The 16,373-nt window shown below is 45.0% G+C and overlaps 3 protein-coding genes across 3 annotated transcripts; 2 read left to right on the top strand and 1 right to left on the bottom strand.

The window, feature by feature from the left end:
* The first annotated feature begins 123 nt into the window (after positions 1 to 123).
* LOC117591980 lies at positions 124 to 10,910 on the top strand. The gene is made up of 10 exons (XM_034285418.1): positions 124 to 259; positions 4,747 to 5,027; positions 5,605 to 5,706; positions 5,785 to 6,123; positions 6,196 to 6,290; positions 8,377 to 8,468; positions 8,676 to 8,868; positions 10,143 to 10,278; positions 10,359 to 10,511; positions 10,579 to 10,910. Exons 1-10 carry the CDS (start codon positions 206 to 208, stop codon positions 10,694 to 10,696), a joined length of 1,563 nt encoding a protein of 520 aa, XP_034141309.1. The 5' UTR covers positions 124 to 205; the 3' UTR covers positions 10,697 to 10,910.
* A 1,630-nt stretch (positions 10,911 to 12,540) lies between these two features.
* Positions 12,541 to 13,355, top strand: LOC117591987 (eukaryotic translation elongation factor 1 epsilon-1). The gene is made up of 3 exons (XM_034285430.1): positions 12,541 to 12,677; positions 12,743 to 13,048; positions 13,114 to 13,355. Exons 1-3 carry the CDS (start codon positions 12,597 to 12,599, stop codon positions 13,264 to 13,266), a joined length of 540 nt encoding a protein of 179 aa, XP_034141321.1. The 5' UTR covers positions 12,541 to 12,596; the 3' UTR covers positions 13,267 to 13,355.
* On the bottom strand, positions 13,347 to 16,167 carry LOC117591983 (serine-threonine kinase receptor-associated protein). The gene is made up of 3 exons (XM_034285425.1): positions 15,667 to 16,167; positions 13,731 to 14,396; positions 13,347 to 13,665 (listed from the first exon to the last, which is right to left on the bottom strand). The coding sequence occupies exons 1-3, from the start codon at positions 15,785 to 15,787 to the stop codon at positions 13,466 to 13,468; spliced, it is 987 nt and encodes a 328-aa protein (XP_034141316.1). The 5' UTR covers positions 15,788 to 16,167; the 3' UTR covers positions 13,347 to 13,465.
* Between the last annotated feature and the right edge of the window lie 206 nt (positions 16,168 to 16,373).

Here is a 16,373-nt window from a genome sequence, read left to right as displayed (position 1 = left end):
TCGTGTTTTTACAGTTATTAAATCTCCTCTGCTCAATTAATCTTCTCGCAATCTGTTCGCTATGTAAACGCGTTGTGCATACAGCAAGAACAATATCGAAACGCAGTTAATTTATACACCTACTCACATACACACACCAAGTAGATTCGATTGCCGGTTCGCACGTTCTGCAATAGAATTCCCATCAAAGTGTTCAAAGTGAATCATGGCGCCCTTCTACAAGCGCATCTGCCGCAGCCTGTCGAAGCGCTGCAAGGAGGTAACTACATAAACCCATAAACCCATCGTAAATCCCCGTCGGGGTTCGGGGGTGATGGGCAACCCGGTTGATTGATTTTGCTAATGAGTTAACAACGAGCCAGGAGTAGAGCTCTGGTGCAGCGAGAGAGATAAGATAGCAGCCTCGATCCTGTCAAAACAACAACAACAGCAGCCCCTGCGTTGCAGATTTATCGACTGCCTACCCCACGCAGCTCTGACGTCAATTTGACAATCAATTTGCGCTCCGCTTGGGCCTCAGATAGCAGCCGCACACACGCAAATTGATTAACCCAGAGATTTATGCACGGATAAAGTTGGGTTTATTGTTATTATTATTTCATAATTTCCACTTCGATTGAAATGTAATCAGAACGAGCTGGCCCACAACGGGTTATGACTAATTGAAATGCTGCAAGTGACAGGCAAAGAACAACTCGATGTGCCTATGTACAAATATATGTATTTATGTACGTATTAATGTACGTAATGTATTCATCTCGTGCTCTCGGGCAGATGACAGCTGTCACAATAAACTACGGAGAGGGAACGCAACGGGAAGGGCACCGCTGGCACAGACACAGTTGCCCAGTAGTCTATAGAGTCCAGCACAGCTATCGGCTGCCAGCAGCTCACAGGTTGTTTTCATTTTATTTATTTACTTGTTTAAATCGCATCATAAAAACATAAAAAGCAAAGGCCGCCAGCGGCCAGCCAGAAAGAGAACTTGTCATAGAGGCAGACCAAGGCAGATGCTGTCCATAAATATAGATATAGATATTTAACGATTTCATTGTAATCCTCAGTGAGTTAGCAACATTGTTCTGAGTACACAAAATGATGCATAAAGAGGCACAGGGAGAGGGAACCAACTGGGCCATGTAGGCACTGAAAGATTGTAGATGTGCTGTGCGAAAGCATTTCCTGGTGCACACTCGCACTTAGCGTATATAAAAACAGATCAGAGAGAGAGTGAGAGATTGAGAATTATAGCGAGCTGAAACAAATGAGTATTCCAATGTGAAGGCAACTTCCTGCCTCTCCCCTGCGCTTCGATTTAGGTGTAAACTGTAACTGTTTCTGCCCGCCCTCCCCCAGAGGACTTTTCTACATAAATTGCCGCGCCAACACCATCAATCTTGTGCGTGTTCGTGTGTGTGTGTGTGTGTGTGTGTGCCAGCTCCGGAATCAGTTTTACCTTCAAACCGGCACTGGCAGTTCTTTGGCGAATTATTAGCTGGCACGCACCTTGGGCAGGCACCTTCAGAGCCATCCTCCCATTCACCTTCAAAGTAAACATTCGCCAGCAAAGCGCAAAACATGCTTTCAGTTTTAGTTTCCTATTGATTTTACATTGAGTGGTCAGAGAGAGGGAGAGCAGTGCCACAGACGTTGCATGTTGTGTTGGGCCTTGCAACTGCTGCAAAACATGTTTTGCCTCGCTTTGGCGTGTCCTTGCTGAGCTCCCCACCTGCCCATGCCCATTCTTCCATGCAGATTCGCACCACTAATTACCCATAAGTTGTGGCATCGATTGCTGTTAGTTTTTCCTTTGATATTTCTCAACCTTCAAAGGTCAATACTTTGAGCAATTTTTGGCGCCTCCGCCTTGTTGAATGATAAATGGCCAAATCGGTTATTGACTCTGCGTGGACTCTCGGCACGGCACTGTCAGGGTCAGCCCCAGCCAACAGCAGCGAAATATTTAATATTAGAAAGTTCAGCCACAAAGTGAAATTGTTGGCCTGTGGTGTCAAGGAGTCAATTGGGCAGCACCTCAACCCTTTCGCACGCTAATGAGCGGATTGTGCCCCACCCAAGCATGCCCCCCGGTTAATCGTTTGCTTTTGAGGGCAGTGTGTCTCTGGGCGGACTGCTTCTCTCGTTCACATTGCAGTCATTATCATTATCATTATCATTGTGCCGAAGGCCAATTGGCTTGTAAGTGTCATTTATTGGCTGATTTATGGCCTACGCCGGAGCTTCCTACGAATTCATTGACCCCATTCGAGCTGCATTTGCTGCACTCTCTCTCTCTCTCTCTCTCTCTCTCCATAAATAAACCTTTTGCTATAAATAAACACAGAAGCACAAGAGTATGCATAGATAGAGAGATATTCTAGCTATATTGTGTGATTCTTGGTACACTTCTGGTTAGTGTCCAAGTGCCAAAAATAATCACTCGAATAGTTTTGCTCCAGGCTGCAGGTTATTTACCTGAAACATGCAGCTGCCGAGCTGTGGAAAGGCTTTGCCTGCAGCTAGAACTTATACAGCAAAGAGTCCATCAATCTGCGGTATACAAGGAAATGTTTGTGTTTAATGTAAGGGAATTTTTGTGTATGGAAATTTAAACGAAACTTTTGAGGCAAACCAAAACGCTCGACCGGCCCCCCAACAGGCTCTGTTTTGTTTGTGGTAGCTGTTTTTTATGATTTTTAATAATCGTGCGGCATGAAAATAGCCAGTAGAGCAAACCTGCCCCCAGTACACGTTCCTTCAGCCGGATTTCACAGGCGATTGAACGCAGAACGGCGTAAAATGGCAGAAAAAAAAAAAAAAACTTAACCTGAGAAGTGATTTGCATGCTCGGGCGGTCTGTGCGAGATTATTTTTAATACATATTTAGCAAAACGAAATGTATTTTTAAACGAGGCAAACAATGGCCAAAACAGCCCAGGGGATGGAGGGTCGGGGTGCGGCATTCGATCGGGTGTGAAATGAGTGCTGGCAGCAGCTACACTCCCGCTTCGCTCCTGTAATATCAATTCTAATTTATGCAAACGATTCGCATAGCCAAGGCTGGCTGGAGCTGGAGGCTAAGACTGCTGCTGGTTGCATCTGGCTGGAAGGCTACTCCCATCGATTCGATTTGATTTGCAATTTGCATTCCGCATAAACAAAGAGATAAACACTCGAAGCAGCGAATTGCATTCCCAGCTACATACCTGCCACCAAGGATTGTTGAAACATTTCAATGTGGCTATTTATTGCCCCATGCCACTTGGCACGTAGACCAGACCAGACCCGAACAGTCCGTCCATTCCTTTGACAATCAAATCGCTACCCCAAAAGAAAACATTTTGCTACACTTAACGTGAATTGATCCGCTTATGATCCGCTCGCATTCAACATTTTCCTAACACCTCGGGATCTGTTTTGCCTTTTTAATGGCCAATTCGACGATTGGCTGCGCGCTGCGGCGTAGTTTTTCCAGCCACAAAACAGGGAGCTCCCCAGCAGCACTACTGACTGGTGGATAGGATACCCAGTGAAGGGAGACACTTTAAGTGCCAATCTTTTATGGGAACATGTTCTGCCCCAGCTCCTGCTGACACGTGAACTGTATACAGCCCGAACTTGTGTTCTTTTTTGTGTACTTTTTCCACTCTTCCCTCGTCCACTTTTGTGGCTATTTTGCTGCGTGTGGCAGCTCCTTTCATGTGCCACCAAGCGTTGCAATCTGCTGCTAAGAATACCCAAACAGAAACAGAAATAAAAAACAGAGAAACGAAACGCACTCGACGATGCACGAAGAAAGAAACTATTTTCGGTGCTTGTGTAATGGGAAAAATGGGAAATGGCAGGAGGAAAAAGAGCAACGTCATCAGCAGCAGGCAGCAGCGGCATGACCGAAGCAATATTACTCATACGCCGCGTGTAACGCGGGGGGAAATCGAATCTGCCACTGATGTCGTCATCAGTGAAAGTGTCGCCCGCCGCCTCAGCATCGAGCAGATTTAAACGAAAAGTTTTCTTTCCCCTCGATGGCACTTAAAATATTTATTTCGTGTGGGGTTTTCCGCTCTCCGCTCTCCGCTCCACATACTGGCATTATTAATTAGCGTTTGCGGGCAAAGTTTTTGCCAGACTCTGTCAGGCCTGCCAATAAAATATACAAATTAATTTCAGCATTTTCGGAGCAGGTCTGTGGGTGGAACAGGCAGCCACCTACCACTCTGGCTGTAATTTATGGTCAAAGTTTTTGCCTGGCCGTGTGAACCTCTTGATAATTGAACCTGGCTGAAATTTATACGTTTGCGGCCCTAAATGATTACCCAAAGACAGACAGCCAGCCACACTCACATTGAAAGACAGACTTGGAGCAGAAAAACATTAGCTGGAGCGCCAGCAGCAGCTCATTAAGTGTGCCCTGTATGGGCCCTCATTAGAGCTCAAAGTGGAATGAAGTGGAGAGACCTTGCCGAGCGGTTTATTGGGGTGGAATCGCAGAGCTTACCTCGACACGAATTGCTGAAAAAAATGGTGCAAATTTGCAACTGCAGACACGCAATGCAGTTTGCAGGAGCAGCGCCCGTTCAAGGTGTGCGATAAAGAATAACTTTTGTTGCAAATCAGTCAACGAGTCAGCCCTTGAGGGTGCCTTGAGCCTTGAGCCGATGGGAGTCGCCCGACCATGAGTACTTGCTGCAAGCCGCTTAACTATAGCTCACCTCTCTGTCTCTCTCTCTCTCTCTCTTCCGACAGCCTTCTCTGAGTCTGGACAGCACCGTGGAGACGCTGCTGATCAAGAATGAAGGAGATTTCATCAGCGTGGAGCAGGGCAAGGAGCTGAATGCTCGCAAGCGCAACTCACAGCAGCTGGCCCATGCGCCCACACACAGCCATCATCATCACAGCCATCAGCAGCAGCAGCAGCAGAATCATCATCATCATCCGCAGCAGCACAAGCGGGATGAGAATATGCGGCAACTGCTGGATGTGACCAATACGCTCACCATTGAGGAGCTGCGCGACTTTGAAATGCGGTAAGCACCTCAAGGGACGACAGGGAGATCGATACGGAGACCCAGCCAGCCACTCCCCACAGATTACGTTCTTTTTTATGGCGCCCAGCTTGAGATTTAATTTCCGATGGCAATTGCCATTTCGCAACGCTGCTGCAAGAGGGTCATTCCGGAGCAAAGCAATCAAGAAAGGCAAACTCTTTGGGCAACTCTTTGGTCTTTTGTGGCCTTCACCTGTTGGCCATTTCATTCGAAAATGAAATCGAAATCGCATAATCGCAGACGGTTGCCTACATGGCAGATTCCCGGACTGCTTTGCATTGTAATTTTGTGTTTGCGAATTTTGCACACATTTTTCGTTGCCCACACAAATATTTCCAATATTTCTATGGCAGCACGTGGCCACAGAGCTGCCGTTGTTGATTGTCATAACATATTGGAAACTATTTATATAATTCCCCCCTTTGCCTTGTGGGGCAGCTCCTAACACCATGCCAAGGGCAGAGCAGGTGCCAGGACATGTGTCAGTTGCAGATAAACAGCACAATGCCGCTTTGGTGCCCCTATTCACAGGCTGCTTTTTTGCATCTTTTTGCAGCTATGGCTCACCTCATCACAGCCGCTCGCAGTCGGTAAAAATGCCTGGCAGTCGCGCCTCCGGCAGGCCCAATCAGCTATGTTTGCCGCAGCAAAGATCCAGGTAAGCAGCGGCAAGAGAGAGAGAGAGAGAGAGAGCCACAGCCAGAACTCTGTTAACCCCTCTCCTGGCACCCTGCAGAGTGGCTTCCATGCCCAACACTGGTGTCGAGGAGGAGTACTACCGCCTGCGCCACTTTTCCATCACTGGCAAGGGTGTGGTGAATCGCGGCGACTCGCTCAAGAGTCGACGCAGCCGTTCCAACAACAGTGTGGCCAGCTCGAACTCCAGCACGGAGCATTTGACCGCCCAACAGCAGCAGCAGCAGCAGCAGCAGCAGCAGCAGCAGTTGCAGGTGCAATTGCAGCAGCAACAATTGCAGCAACAGCAGCTGCCGGCGCCCACATCCAGCTCGGCCCGCACATCGCTGGCCTCCAGCCGCGAGAGCAGCACCTCCAATCCGGGCAACGGGCCATACAGGTGAGTGTCTGTTACGGGAAAGGGCATGCCTGCAGGTGCCTAAAGCATTTCCTTTCTTCTCTCTCTTTTCAGAGTACTCATGCTGGGTGGTCCGGCCGTGGGCAAAAGTTCGCTGGTCTCGCAGTTCATGACATCGGAGTACTTGCATGCCTACGACACGAGCATCGGTGAGTGGCCCCAAAATTATAGCCCATAGCGACACTGCATTGCCCCGCGAATCATCCATCTAACTGTTTGTCTGTCTGTGTGTGCTCCGTAAACCCTTAAGCCCGGTGGGAGTTTCCCCTTGTAATTCAAACGCTGTCATGACTTCTGTTATTCGTTCTGTTACTGCTTCTGTTACTCTTTCTGTTAACGTTACTGTTACTGTACCGGCTCCCGCTGCTGTTACTGCTTCTGTTACTGCCTCTGTTACTGTTACTGTTCCGGCTCCCGCTTCTGTTACTGCTTCTGTTACTGTTACTGTTCCTATTTATGTTACTGCTTCTGTTACTGTTCCCGCTGCTGTTCCCTGCCCAACCCTTTCACCCTTTTCAGTTTAATTTTGTAATTTGTAGCTATTTTGGTTTCTGCATTTGAAAATATTCGCTCAAAATTTCCTCTATACGTTTCCGATTTGTTGCCAAACAAAGCTGCAATGAAAATAAATGCTCTTCAGTTCTGGAAATTTTTGCCAAATAACGAAAATAAAAAAGTGGGTGGAAACGTTTCCCAGCGAGTGTGGGAAAATGCCAATAAACAATTCCATTGGCAGACAAAAAAGAAGAGCAAGAGAAAAATAAATAAATAAAAGAAAAAGGAGAAAAAGAAAGATTAGAGACAAAATCAATAGAAACATAAAAACTGACAAAGCGAAATGGAAAATTGAATAAACGAAAATGTGCATATGCATTGGGGCTTTGACCTGCCGCTCCCTCACCCGCTCCCAGTAATTCTTTGTCTGTTTTTTTGGCTAAAAAACTAAGAAAAAGAATGCAAAATTTGGCTTTAACTTGTTGGTTCATCTTTTTTTGTTTGGCAATAATATTTTCCGATTTTCTGTCATATGTACTATGTATTATGTATGTATGTATCATGTCTCATGTATGTATTGTATATGTATATGTATGTCTGGTTATAAAGCAATGATCATCTCTGCTCTGTTTCTCTCCATTTCGTATCCAATTTGATGTGTCATTCAAAATTCGATATTCTCTGTAACCAAACATCATCAAACAAACCCTACAACAACAACAACTACAACAACAATAACAACTTTAACCACAACTATAACAACTCTGTACATAAAACCGATACAAGATCTAGGCAACTGTGATATACGCATTCAAATTGATAAAGCCGCCGACGGTAAAAGCAGATTAAATAAATTAATATTAATAGCAATAATAATCATGTTACTCCTTAACATATCTACAATTTATTCAAAATATTCTCTCTACGCTTAACAAATGCTCAAACAAACAAGAAACACAACAACTTTCCCACAACTACCTTTGCATTTGCCCTGCCTTAGATTTGATTTTTCCCGCCCGCTAATTGAGTTCGATTTAGCCACCAGCCCTAGGAACACACACGCACACACACACACACACACACACACACACGGAGTAATACTTATTAATACACTCCGCTAGTTGGTTGGTTGGCTTTTCCGTGGGCGCTTTTCCAATTGTTTGTCAAATGATTGCGCTTTGCGGCCGGGCCTGGCCTTTTGTTTGGCCTGTGATTTATGGCCGCGGCATTGAAATGATTTTGCATAACGCAGTTCCAACTAAGCACTAATTAAGTAGGGGTTCCAGGGGTGGTGTGTTTTGGTATTGGGCCTCCGAATAAATGTACGTGTCAGGCGGCATAATTCTTGTTTAATGAATAAACACGGCCACAAAGCAGACAACATGTGACATGAATAATATTAAAAATTATAATAATAATAGTGGGAAACAGCACTCACACAGCGACACACACACACACATGCCTTTACTGCCGCATCGCATTGCGTTTTGGGTTGGGCAATAAACATAGCATACTTTTTGGGGCAATCATTTTATATTTTCGTTGGCATGCACAGCGCTAGCAGCAGCTGTAACTGCATTTTGTTCCCCTTATTATTGCACTCTCTATCCACATTAGCTATGCCGTTTGCACAAATTCATAATCATAGCTTGAAAATGATTTCCATCAACAACTGGCGCGTGTTTTGCATTAAAATTAATTCGCTGAACTATTTGTTTTGTATTTCTGCCACACATGCAGATGATGAATCTGGCGAGAAGGCCGTTTCAGTATTACTCAGTGGCGAGGAATCGGAATTGATATTCATTGACCATGGCTACACCGAAATGACTGTGAGTACTCAACCCTGCCCCTTTGCCCTACACACACACAGTCTCCCAGCTGCTCCACCCCACTGTGTCCACTCTGTTCGTGACATTTCATAATGTCATTAACATGCACACACACACAGCAGCAGCAGCAGAGGCATCCTCCTGCTGTTAAAGCTTTTAACTCAACCTCACTCAATGTCATTTTCTGGTTGTCATCTCGTTTCACAGCCGGATGAGTGCTTGACCAACTATGATCCTCATGGCTACTGCGTCATTTATTCGGCGGCAGACCGTAGCAGCTTCACCGTCGCCGAACAGGTGCTCCAGGTGCTCTGGACCAATCAGAACATTGCGCAAAAGGCAGTCATTTTGGTGTCGAATAAGTCGGACCTCGCCAGGAGTCGTCTGGTCACATCTGAAGGTAAGTCGTAGAGATTTATGCCACCCTCCTTCTATTCATTAACACTTGAAAGTGCGCTCGATTGGGTTTCTGTTTAAAAATAGATATTGAATGTCAGTCGGTGGCAAGGGTCCTTCGATGTACGATATACATACTGAGAGCCGACTGCTGCTGCCACTGGCAGTGGAGCTTTAGAGTTTACCCACGCGGAAGTCAGCAGGCAGCGTTTTAAGCGAGGGAAAGGTCGCTCCGCCGTGTTGTGTGCGGCTCAAGTACTTGACTTTAATATCGGATTCCCCAAAGAGCTTTACCAGCCGCCCCACCCCGGCAAAGGTAACGCTGGCGCGGCGCTCTCTTTCATCTAAGTAATTCAATATTTTCTGTCAAATTAGATTTGTTATTATGAAAATGGTTTGCGGGAGCTGCGCGTCCAGCAAGGGGTTCACCGAGGCTAATGGCGGAGAACTTGTTTCAGCGCAAAATTGATTACATTTTGTGTCCCGCGTGGCATGTGTTCGGGGACTTAAGTGGAGTCACTTAAGGCACATAAGCCTATTGTTGAGGGGTTTGGCTCCCTAATTGCATAAAGTATTTCTAGAACTTTGTGCCTTTATGCCTGTACAGGAAGTTTATTTCCATAAATCCTATATATTGTCACAATTGATTGGAAAACTGACATGTGCAGGCAGGGGAGGGCCGTACTTGAAATATTTTGCACCTTTTCTCTTTGGGCCTATTTAATGATGTCTGCAGCAACTTTAGTGCCACTCCAATGAGTCCATTTGAGTCAACATTGGCAGCCTCAATGTTGTTGTGCCCCTTTGTTGGCTTTTAATTAGAAAGGCAAAACAGAGGGCATGCCGGGCGGCCGAGAGTTCAGCGCTTAAATCTTTAAAGCAGTTGCCTGCCCATCAAAATCTAATAAAATCTGCGCACACATACCATTATATAAATATAGGGTAAATGTGTGTGTGTGTGTGTATTGAACAACTTTCGTCACATCGTTAATAAAAATTGTCATAAAATGTACGCAGCAGCAGGAGGGCGGCAGGGCTCAGCACTCTCGCACATGAGGTACAAGCTTCAGCTTGATGCTTCAGAATTTACGAGTTGGACAACAGCCAGTCAGCCAGTCAGCCCGTGTTTGGATATGAAATCCGTGTCCAAGTTCCGTATTTTATGACCATCAAACGCAGACTTAACTAAGCGCCAGCCATTTGATTTGATTCACTGAGTAACATGGTCATAATTTCCACGCATTTTCACTTAACTTTTCTCACTCTCTCTCCTTGCAGAGGGTAAGGCCATGGCCACCGCATACGATTGCAAATTCATTGAAACTTCGGTGGGCATCAATCACAATGTGGACGAGCTGCTGGTGGGCTTGCTCTCCCAAATACGCCTCAAGCTGGAGAATCCCGAAAAGTCCAGGTGGGTGGCAAACGCACGTTACGCTCCATTGAGCTGCCTGCTAATAATGCTAATTTGTGATGATTTCTCTTTCCCTCCAGGGATCTGTTCCGCAAGCGTTCGATTAGAAAGTCGAAGCGTCGCGCCTGCTCGCCGCTTAATGCCGGCTGCCTGAATGCCAACAGCCCGCTGGGACCGCTGGGCGGACCGCTGAGCGAGTTGCCCGGCACGCCGCCGGGAAGCTCTCAAAGCAGGTGAGTTCAGCAAAGCCTGCAGTGTAGTATAACGCCACTAATTTCCCCTCTGTCTCTGTCATTACAGTCCACGCAAATATCGGGGCTCGAGAACCTCCACCAGCCTAAAGGTGAAGGGCCTGCTGGGACGTGTCTGGACCAGAGATTCCAAGTCCAAGAGCTGCGAGAATCTGCATGTGCTCTAAGCATCAAACGTAATTCGTTACGCAACACTAAAGCCGAATCCCGAGGATTTCCTATAGATTATAAGTGCAAAATTTCCCAAGTTATGGATGACTCATTTGTACATATATTTATCTATTTAATTTTAGTTCTTTAAACTATACTTTACTCTAGTCATTTCTACACTTAAATCCTGTATATAGTTTGATTAAATATAAACAAGAAACGTAAATATCATTTATTATGCCTTTCGTTTTTCTCTATTTTATTTTTGTCTTTATTTCAATTGAGAGAATTTAAAGCACACAACAAAAAACCAACCAACCAACCAACCAACCAACCCAAAATCAAAAGCAATAATTTTTGTAATTTTTGAAAAGTGAAATTTAAAAATCCCTTTAGGGGAGTGGCGAGGGCGCGAAATTGTACTGATTTTTTGAATGGTTTGGCCACCGTTTGCCGAATGGAATTTATTGTTATTAATTACATATGTATTGATGTGTGTGTATGTGTAATGGTAATTTAATTGCATTTTTTAAAATCCCAAATATGAATAATTGATTGTTAATTAAGTTTTGAAGCAAAGAAAACTCTAGATGTAAACGAACCCCAATGAATATTTACTACACGTTGTGCAATTTTTGCTTACACTAGGAATTAGGAATTTGTTATTCAACTAAACAAAATAATTTTGTTGCAGAAACAGAAACAGAAACAGCAGGCCCCATCCGTGCACTGACCGCCGGCGCATGGTGAAATTGCTCACAAGGTGAAGTCTTCAACACAGAGCACTCTGTATCTCCATCCCTTTCTAGCGCTTGTCTTTTTGAGCGTGGTGAATAAGTTAGTGAGGACAGCGCCCCCTTCTAAGTAATTTCACCATGAGCCGGCACGTCTCTAGGTTTCTCATAGTGTATGTATGTATGTATTGTATGTATGTGTTAGTCGGGACCATTTCAAAATTAAACGAAAAAAAAACAATTAAATAATCAAAAAAAAACACTAGAGAGGCACGCCACAAACACACAGCATAGAGATTAGTTTTACATGCGATTTATGCAGCAACAATTTAGAACGATGAATTTTGAGGAATTTTTAACTCTGAATGTACCCAAATTAAGCCTGTAGCAAGGACACACACCTACTTATAGAAAAAAGTCCATTAAATGTCTTATAAAAAAATACGAGTATTGGGGAGATGAACAAAAATCCACAAAACTATTGCAGCACAATGGAATTTAAAGGAATGCTAACGTTGGTGGTTCCATCAAAAAATATCAATTGGCACGCGGCCCAAATTGTAGAATGGACACCAGTAAAGTAGCGGTACATTGAGGAGAAAATACACATACATATACATAGGCATGTACATAATAAATGTATTTATGTACGTGCGCAGACACTAAATTTAATACACAAAACACATCTTAGAGCAAATATTTAGATGTAATTTGAATTTTTGTCCAAAAATCTGAATATATTCCCCGCTCAATGCCACACAAAAGGGTCAATTCGAGCCGTAAACTAAACCCAAATTCGAACGGATTGTACAGGTACACATACATATGTACTTACATGGATAGAGTGCAGTGGGAGGTGTTAATGATGAAAATGAGTCGGATATGTATTCCATTTTACTCGTACCAATATTATAAATGTGTCATAAGTGTATAATAAATGTGTAAACTTTCAATTTAAACGTTAAATTGTTTTAATTCGTTGAAATTACAACCCTTTACAGCACTGTAGTTCAGTGCTAACAACATACTACCACAAAAGTTCATGTAAATACCAACAGATGGCTTCCACTTATCGCAGGTATATATTGCGGTATATTTTGGTATATTTTTGAGGGTCATGCGATATAGATAGCTTTTTGCACGCGAAATAATTGTAATTGTAATTTAATTAATACATTTGACCATGTGCGACGTTGCAAAAGTGCAAAAGATTGCCCACTGCCTTGGCGTGGCCCCCGGCAATGTGCAGCTGAACGAGGAACAGGTAAAACATACGCAATTTAGTGCACAAAGGTTTTGGCAGCCATCAATTGATTTTTTATTGTGAAGGTCGTAACGCGCACAAGTGCAAAGCAAGGGGCCGTGGCGGGATTTGCCACAATTCTGGAGAGCCTGGCCAACGAATCCAAGTCGGAGACGGCGCAAAACAGCAAGGCCACGCGGGAAGTGGAGGCACAGGTGTATCAGTGGATTGAGTTCTCTGTGCTCTACGTGGCGCCCGGCTCCAAGGACAGGAATGTGGCCAAGCAGTTGCTTGCGGAATTGAACAAGCTCTTTGCCACCAAATCCTATCTCGTGGGGCACTTCATAACACTGGCCGATCTGGCTGTCTACTATGCCATTTATGATCTTGTGGTGTGTATTTGTTTGTGCTGTTTGTGGTGCGCTTTCAGTTTCAAGTTGTTCGATTTTTGTTGCAGAAATCGTTGTCGCCCGTGGACAAGGAAGCGTATCTAAATCTCTCCCGCTGGTTCGATCATCTGCAGAACCGTGACGACATACATCAGGGTGAACCGCTGCTTAATTTTACGACCATCTACCTGCATGGCTGGGCCACGGGCACACACATCTAAGCGGCAGGCAGTGCCGCCCCGAGTCACAATTGAGAAACTTAATTTATTTATTTCTATTGCATTTCACAATGAAGTTTTTAATCATTTAATGCCAATGAGTAGAAGAGTTCAGCGTTGGAATATATATATAAAATATCGTCAAAAGATCTCAGCTATAGCTCGTCTCGTATCGCTCCATTGCACTGGCAATTCTCCAGCATCAGTTAGCGGGCACTTCGCGTGGCGAGCTCATCGAGTTGTTCAACTCATTGGGCTCTGTGCACTTCCACAGGCCGTAGGTCTTGCCCACCGTGGTCTGCCACAGTCGCAGGGTGCCATCCTCGGAGCCACTTGCATACAGTTCGCCATCGGGACTGAACTTGACCGCATGCACTGGTCCAAAGTGACCTTTGAATGATTCTGCCATAGAATGAAAGGAGGATTAGAAAGCAGCAAACACATATCTGGTGGACTCATTTTCTTACCTATTTCATTGCCTGTTATGTAGTCGAATTTGTACATCTTGAAATCTTCGCCGCCGCAGACAAAGACGTGCTTGTCCGGATGCAAACTGGCCGATGCGACATTTGTCGGCACTTTTACCTCCTTGAGCTTCTTGAGGGTGTCCACCTCCCAGAAGCTGATCGACGAGCCATGGGCAATGGTCAGGATGTGATTGTCGCGCGAGATCTCCAGGCTATTGGGATGGCTGTTGAACTGCAGGCGTTGCACTTCAATGCCCGTCATGCGATCCCACAGGCGCACGGTCTTGTCCTCCGCCGCCGACACGATGCACTTGTCGTCGCGGCAGAAGAGCGCACGCTTGATGGCCCCGGCATGGCCACTGTACTCCTCCGGCTTGGCCTCCGGTTGCTCCAGATTGAAGACACGCACCAGCTTCTCGTTGCTGCCCGTCACAATGTTCTCTGAGTCGGCATCGAAGGCCACACTCTTCACGATATGCTTGTGCTGGAAACTGTGGATCTCGGCACCGCTCACCGCATTCCACACCTTGCCGGTGAAGTCGGCCGCTCCCGAGGCAGCCAGTGTTGCATTACGATTAAGTGTGGCATTCCACACGGCGCCCTTGTGCCCCTCAAAGGTGCCCACCCAGTCGCCAGTGTCGCCATGACGCAGCATCGGGCTGCCATCTGCAAGAACAATCCAGAATTCTCAGTTGCGCCATAACAAGTGTAATAAATTGATAAATTAATTGTAAGTGTGAGCGGCGGAAGCCACCTTGACTCAATGACTACGCCACAACATCCCAATGCCAACGACCTGACACGGCGGCAGCAGCGGCAATCGAAACGGAATCGGAATCATGCAAGCCAGCAGCCAGCCAGGCAGCTCCCAAGTTCACAACATTCTCGATGTGCAGCTGCCGCTTGCAGTTTACAGGCAGGGACACAGATCGTTAGTTCAATCAAAGCAACATTTTCAGTTTAGAATGTAAACGGTTATCAGTTAATTGTATATTTAATGATGTTGGGGATATGGAAATGGTTGTCTGTGGGTGGGGTGGGGTGGGGTATATGGGAACAGCGAGGAATTATGCTGAAACAAGGGGAATTTACTTAGAAGGTTGGGTTATCCGCTAAGGGGAGGACCAATAACTTATTCACCACACACCAACCAACAAGCGCTAGAAAGGGAAAGAGATTGAACTGTGGTGAAGACGTCACCTTGCAAGTAAATTCACCTTGTGCTGGCATGTTCCAGCAGGAAATGGATATAGTACGTGAATGTATTCCCTAATCATTCCCAAATGCATCTAACGCTTCCCGTTTTAAAGGGTATACAGCATTCCATATACATATGAAAGTCTCTCTCTCTCTCTCTCTCTCTCTCTTGACAGCAGCTCACAATGTAAATATAGAAGTTTCAAGGTGCTTCCTGTACGCACAAAACGGGCAAAGTTTTTTTTTGAAAAGTTGTTAAACAAGCGGGGAAGCCTGTACGTTAAATGGCGATAAAGCGCAAACAAAAATTAACTTGAACTTGGAATGAAAATTATTTGCTTTGATTCCGCATAATTGCAAGCACTCACGCACACCATGACAGGACAGACAGAGAGAGAGAGAGAGAGAGATAGAGACAGAGACATCTCAAGGCAAAGAATGCAAAATATATTGCAAGCGAGAAGTGTATGTGGCTGTGTTTGTGTGGGAAAAGGGTTCGTACGCAGTAAACAGGTTTCGCCTCATTAATAAGTGATTCAACATTTGGGTCAAGGTTTCACCCAGGCTAGACAGAGAGCCTCAATCAGGCCTAAACACAAGTACGCACAGACATTCATACATTATGTTTGTTTTGTTTGTTAATTTGCTGATGCTGCATCTTTCGTCGATTGGCAGGCTATAAATAACACACAAGGACAGTTTATCGCATGGGATCTTTTGTGTGCACATCGTTTTTTACCTTTGCAAGCGGAGATGAGAAAGTATCCGCTGTCGCAGATGCCGCTAAAGTCCAAATGCACCACTGGACGCGTATGTCCGCTGCAGGTCAGCGGTATTTGTCGCAAGTTATTGGCAGCCATTTGTTAATTAAATTGCGTTTCGTTTCGTTGTAATAATACTCTTCGTTTTACTTTCTAACACTTGTGGGGGGGTGCCGTGGGTTTATTGTCTAATGAGAATTGTTATAAAAAACTTGGCTATTCGTGGGTGTTGGTTTTTTTGTACTCCGGGTTGCTGCTAATTTAATATTTTTCACTGTCTACTCATGCTTTCGATTCAATTTACAATATGCATGTCCTTGGCGGGCTGCTCAGCGCTGGCTGATGTTGCTCGTGCGGTGTCGCGTCACTAACGGATGTTGTGCACTTTTGCTTTAGACAAATGTATTTACAATTTTATATCAACAATAGGGAGAAAAATTACGCGACACGACGTTGTTGTCGATGGGGCAGCCGATAACCGATAACCGCGATGGGTATTGCAGTCGTGCTAGAGGTGAACAATACTTGTGACTAAGTTCAACTAAATGTAATTGTTGTTATTTTAAATGCTGTGTAATTGACAAACAAGTACATCTTAAACTCTATTAAAGTTTGTTTATTTTTTTATAGCAAAGCAAGCGACTTCAATGTCACTCACAGTGCGATTCAGTCAGCGTAAACATCG

The sequence above is a fragment of the Drosophila guanche genome, unplaced genomic scaffold (assembly GCF_900245975.1).
Source record: "Drosophila guanche unplaced genomic scaffold, DGUA_6, whole genome shotgun sequence".
Lineage (NCBI taxonomy): Eukaryota > Metazoa > Arthropoda > Insecta > Diptera > Drosophilidae > Drosophila > Drosophila guanche.
The sequence above is the reverse complement of the archived record's forward strand: the minus strand, read 5'-3'. Positions and strand labels throughout refer to the sequence as shown.

Excerpts from the sequence above, each read along its gene's own strand:
- LOC117591980 (XM_034285418.1), top strand. The coding sequence starts at position 206 with ATGGCGCCCTTCTACAAGCGCATCTGCCGCAGCCTGTCGAAGCGCTGC. Across the intron at positions 6,124-6,195 it reads CCGGGCAACGGGCCATACAG|AGTACTCATGCTGGGTGGTC; the intron begins GTGAGTGTCTGT and ends CTCTCTTTTCAG. Across the intron at positions 8,869-10,142 it reads TCGTCTGGTCACATCTGAAG|AGGGTAAGGCCATGGCCACC; the intron begins GTAAGTCGTAGA and ends CTCTCCTTGCAG.
- LOC117591987 (XM_034285430.1), top strand. The coding sequence starts at position 12,597 with ATGTGCGACGTTGCAAAAGTGCAAAAGATTGCCCACTGCCTTGGCGTG. Across the intron at positions 12,678-12,742 it reads TGCAGCTGAACGAGGAACAG|GTCGTAACGCGCACAAGTGC; the intron begins GTAAAACATACG and ends TTTATTGTGAAG. Across the intron at positions 13,049-13,113 it reads ATGCCATTTATGATCTTGTG|AAATCGTTGTCGCCCGTGGA; the intron begins GTGTGTATTTGT and ends TTTTTGTTGCAG.
- LOC117591983 (XM_034285425.1), bottom strand. The coding sequence starts at position 15,787 with ATGGCTGCCAATAACTTGCGACAAATACCGCTGACCTGCAGCGGACAT. Across the intron at positions 14,397-15,666 it reads TCTCATCTCCGCTTGCAAAG|ATGGCAGCCCGATGCTGCGT; the intron begins GTAAAAAACGAT and ends TTGTTCTTGCAG. Across the intron at positions 13,666-13,730 it reads CATAACAGGCAATGAAATAG|AATCATTCAAAGGTCACTTT; the intron begins GTAAGAAAATGA and ends ATTCTATGGCAG.